This window comes from Emydura macquarii, unplaced genomic scaffold (genome assembly GCF_026122565.2).
Source record: "Emydura macquarii macquarii isolate MOO-44397 ecotype Brisbane River unplaced genomic scaffold, CSIRO-AGI_Emac_v2 contig_2702, whole genome shotgun sequence".
Classification (NCBI taxonomy): domain Eukaryota; kingdom Metazoa; phylum Chordata; order Testudines; family Chelidae; genus Emydura; species Emydura macquarii.
Genome location: NW_027132839.1, coordinates 26723 through 31419, shown reverse-complemented (window position 1 = coordinate 31419; position 4697 = coordinate 26723). Strand labels below are relative to the sequence as shown.

Genomic DNA, 4697 nt, shown 5'->3' with positions numbered 1-4697 from the left:
TGACCTCAGACAATTCAATCAGTCTGAGATTTTCAAGAAAGCAAATAGGAGTTAGGAGCCCAAAGCCCACTGCACTAGAATGAGTTTTAGGAGCCTGGCTCCTTTGAAAATCTCACCCTCAAATGCTCTGTGCCTCAGTTCCCCCTTGTAAAATGGGCTGGTAACCCTTCCTATGTTTGTGAATTCTGAAAGGCAGGCACTGTCTCATGCTGTGTCTGAGGAGCACCCAGGACATTGGGGCCATGATCTTCCTGGAGTTACTAGGGACCGCTATACTGCCAGTCTGTACTGGATAGCAAAAAGTGATTCCAAGTGGTGGATGGGACATACGCTGTCAATCTGCACAGCGCTGACTTTCACCCTCACAGATATCACACAACTGCATGACTACATCCAGGTGCACAAAGAGACAGAAGGGGGCACAGGAGCAGCAGCTAATACAAACCAAGGAGAAAGATCTGTTGGTGACAGAGACCACTAGGTGAACACCTGGCCCAGTTCACTTCTATTTCACACTCCTGGGTGGAATTTGCTGGCTTGTGTTACATGGCGGGAGAGACTAGATGATAAGTAACATCCCATGTCCCCTCATCAGTTATGGGTTACATTCTCAGCTGGTGTAAATCTCCATAGCTGCTTTGAGTCCAATGGAGTTAGTCCTGATTTACACCACCAGGGTGAGTGACAGAGGGGAATCAGCCCATTGAACCTAATGGAGTTACTCAGGATTCAGATCATGCCGAGTGAGAGGAGAAACTGCAGCCTGGTGGAGATGAGGATCCGGCCCTTTCAGGTTAATAGTGCTACCTTTATTTATGCCAGCTGAGCTGCTGGTCCTGGGGGTCTGTGGGTGTCTTCTAAAATGACGCAAAATCTCAATTAATTGGTGGCTCTGCTGAGGTCTCAGACCAGGAGCCTGGAGGGGATTCAGAGACCGGGTCCCAAAGGGACTTTGGGTGATTTAAAGACCATGGACAGTCTAAAGGCTGTGGGAAGCTGTGAAAAAGCTCTGGGGCTCTGCAGCAGCCTGTGGCAATAGGCTGTGGACATCCCTGGCTACCTTCGGAGATGATTAGGTCTGCAGGCTGGATAACAAAAGCACAGACCGGGCACCTCTGCTGTGTGATGTGCTGTTTTGGGTAAGAAATCTGGACACTTCTACACAGGGGTCACGGCCAGAGGGAAGAGGAAAATTCCATTCAACTGGATCGTCCTCTCACAATGCAGCCAGTGTAAGACATCTGGTCTGGTAAAGATTTTCTTTCTCACCCTCAGTCTCTTCCTGTCTTGAAATCTGTCAGTCTCTGCCTCACTCGAGGACGATGTCACCCAAATATTTTCTTTAGAGAAAAATCCATCCATCCATCTGTCCATGCATTTCTCTGCAGTGCCTGTCTGCCTGTGTCTCTCTTGTGGCTGTGTATCATTTATCTCCCTCTCTCTGTTAATCTCTGTGTGGCTATGTACACACCACAGCTTAGGGCGGTATAAGTTACGTTGTTCAGGGGGTTGAATAAGCCAGCGTAAGTTACACCGACCTAAGCGCTGGTGTGGACAACTCTGTGTCGACGGGAGAGCTTCTCCCACTGACATAGCCACTGCTGTTCACGGGGGCTGGAGTATTTAACATGACAGTAGAGCTCTGTCCCATCAGCTTAGCCTGTCTGTACTAGCAGTGCTACAGAGACGCTGCTGTAAGCTCTGTAGTGTAGCCAGTAGGTGATAAACCCAACACGGCCCCTTCTCCCTTCCAATAGCACCTCTCATGCATGGGGAAAGCTCCCTTAGAAAATGCAAATAGACACTTCATTATTGTCCTTCTAACCTGACCTTAAAAATCCCCTGTTGTGATAGTTACAGAATGCAGCCTGCTGATCATGGCTGAGCAGATGACAAGCTGTTGCTATTCCTCTTCCTTCCTTTTCCCTGTCTCTCTTATCCACATAAAAAATGCCAAACAATTCATATCATTAACAAAGCTGGGACAATTTTTCACCAGATTCATTTGTTTGTTTGTTGCATCCGCACCCTCTCCTTTAACACAAACACAGAGCAGCACCTACATTGATAAAAATGAATCCCTGACAAAACAAAGTACTCCACTGCACACGCAATAATCCCTGTGCAGAGAGGATGAGAGAAGGAACAAACCACATATGACAAACGTTGGTCACATCCCCTCATCCACCAATGGAAAAATCTAAGATACTGTGGTGATAAAGATGGGGTAAGAGCCTGTATAGAATAGAGTTGAAGAAATTAGAAGAGGATAGGAGAGAAGAGATGAGACTGGAATAGAGTAGAATAGAATAGGACATCCCCTTTGTCTGCTCGTCTTTGGATTGTAAGATCTTGAAGGCAGACATTTTCTCTTTCTGAGATCTACACTTCACAATGAGGACCTGATCCCAAAAGGCATGAAAATGATGTAAATATAAACTACTACGAATGAAAGGGAGTAATGAGGTGACATGCAGTAAAGTGGCGGCAGTGGAAGGAAGGGTGAGCATAGAAGGTATAAAAAGGATGTTATTTTTTTGGTTTCACTAACCTCATTGACGTTATTTCTCTCCCCTACCCCAGGAATGAGTCCATTGTGAGGTTGGTCAACCACACAGTGGTGACTCATTTCATCCTTTTAGGAATCCCCAACACTGACGGCCTCCAGACCATCCTCTTTATCATCTTCTTAGCTTTCTACCCCTGCATCCTCCTGGGCAACCTGCTCATCTTATCAGCCATCCTCACTGACTCCCATCTGCACACTCACCTGTATTTCTTCCTAGTATGATCTATAAGAACTGAATAGATAGAAGATGGTTGAATGGAAAAGAAGAAAGGAAAATAAAATTGAGGAGCATGAAATAGACTCAATGAAATATTAGAGTCCTGATTCTCCACACACTTTCACCTAAATTATGATAGTTAGAAAGGTTTACCCTTGTAGATTAAGTTGTGGTGTGCTACGGAATAAACAAACCATAATTTATTGAGATTGCTAATCTGGCTGCATTCTCTCTGTGCTTCCAGGAATGACCCCGTCTCGCATGGAAATGGAGAATCGCACTGTGGTGTTTGAATTCATTCTGTTAGGGATCCCCAACACCAAAGGCCATGAGACCATCCTCTTCATCAGCTTCTTAGCTTTCTACCTCTGCACCCTCCTGGGCAACCTGCTCATTTTATCAGCCATCCTCGCTGACTCCCACCTGCACACCCCAATATACTTCTTCCTCTGCAGTCTCTCTGTGGTGGACCTTGGATTCGCCTCCATCAGCACCCCTAAATTCCTGGTTGATCTCTGGACCAAGAGTACAACCATCTCGCTGGGAGGGTGCATGTCCCAGGTCTTCTTCTTCCAGTTCCTAGGCTGCACTGAGGGCCTGCTCTGCACAGTCATGGCCTTTGACAGATACATGGCCATCTGCCACCCGCTGCGTTACCTGATCATCATGAACTGGAGGGTGTGTGCCATCCTGGCTGCCGGCACCTGCGTCACCAGCTCCTTTCATGCCACCATTCTCACCAGCCTGACCTTCACGCTGCCCAACCGTGGGCCCAATGTGGTGGACTATTACTTCTGTGACACCTTCCCTGTGGCCAAGCTGGCCTGCGAGGACACGTACGTCATCGAGACCGTGAGCTTCACCAATATTGGCATGGTGCCCATGACCTGCTTACTACTCATCCTCATGTCCTACGTCCGCATCATCTACTCCATCCTGAAGATGAACTCAGCCGAAGGACGACGCAAAGCAGCCTCCACTTGCACCTCACATCTGACGGTGATGACGCTGTACTTTGGGCCCTGCACCCTGGTCTACACACAGCCACAGCTGAGCAAAGCGCTGGTGACCGCTCTGCAGATCTCTGCCGATGTGGTAACGTCCATGCTGAACCCAGTCATCTACACACTGAGGAACAAGGAGGTGAAAGGGGCTCTGAGGAAACTGAAAGGGGGTCAGACGACTGCACGTTGATGTGCTGCATCTGCAGAAGTAGCATGTGGGTGAGCATTGAAATATGTCTACAAATTCATCCGCATGGCTCTTATGTGGCTTCTGTGAGAGTCTCTGTCTCTCCTTCCCCATACAGTCCCAGCTATCTATCTGGAGCTCTAGAAATTATAAAAGTGCTCCTAAAAGCGTCTAGCTGTCTTGGATGTGATTTAAGGCTGACATTTTCAAAGCTGCCTAAGAGATAGGCACTCTCAGTCTGCATTAAAATTAATAGGAATTGGAGATCCAAATCTCATAGCTGACTATGAAAGTCTCAGCCTCATTGCACAAATCTACAGAAGGCAGGGCAGCAACTTCTGCAAACTCAAGAAAGGGAAGAAAAAAATTCTCTTCAATATCATAGAATCATAGAATATTAGAGTTGGAAGGGACCTCAGGAGGTATCTAGTCCAACCCCCTGCTCAAAGCAGGACTAACCTCAGCTATATCATCCCAGCCAGGGCTTTGTCAAGCCTCAGCTTAAAAACCTCTAAGGATGGAGATTCCACAACCTCCCTAGGTAACCCATTCCAGTGCTTCACCACGCTCCTAGTAAAAAACTTTTTCCTAATGTCCAACCTAGACCTCACCCCCTGCAACTTGAGACCGTTGCTCCTTGCTCTGTCATCTGCCACCACTGAGAACAGCCTAGCCCCATCCTCCGTGGAACCCCCTTTCAGGTAGTTAAAGGCCGCTATC

The 4697-nt window shown here is 47.5% G+C and overlaps 1 protein-coding gene across 1 annotated transcript; it reads left to right on the top strand.

Annotated features, from left to right (window-relative positions):
- Positions 1-2222: 2222 nt before the first annotated feature.
- LOC137164981 (putative olfactory receptor 10D4) lies at positions 2223-3980 on the top strand. The gene is made up of 3 exons (XM_067566052.1): positions 2223-2227; positions 2584-2772; positions 3242-3980. Exons 1-3 carry the CDS (start codon positions 2223-2225, stop codon positions 3978-3980), a joined length of 933 nt encoding a protein of 310 aa, XP_067422153.1.
- The last annotated feature ends 717 nt before the right edge of the window (positions 3981-4697 follow it).

Excerpts from the sequence above, each read along its gene's own strand:
- LOC137164981 (XM_067566052.1), top strand. Across the intron at positions 2,773-3,241 it reads TCCCATCTGCACACTCACCT|TCTCTCTGTGGTGGACCTTG; the intron begins GTATTTCTTCCT and ends CTTCCTCTGCAG.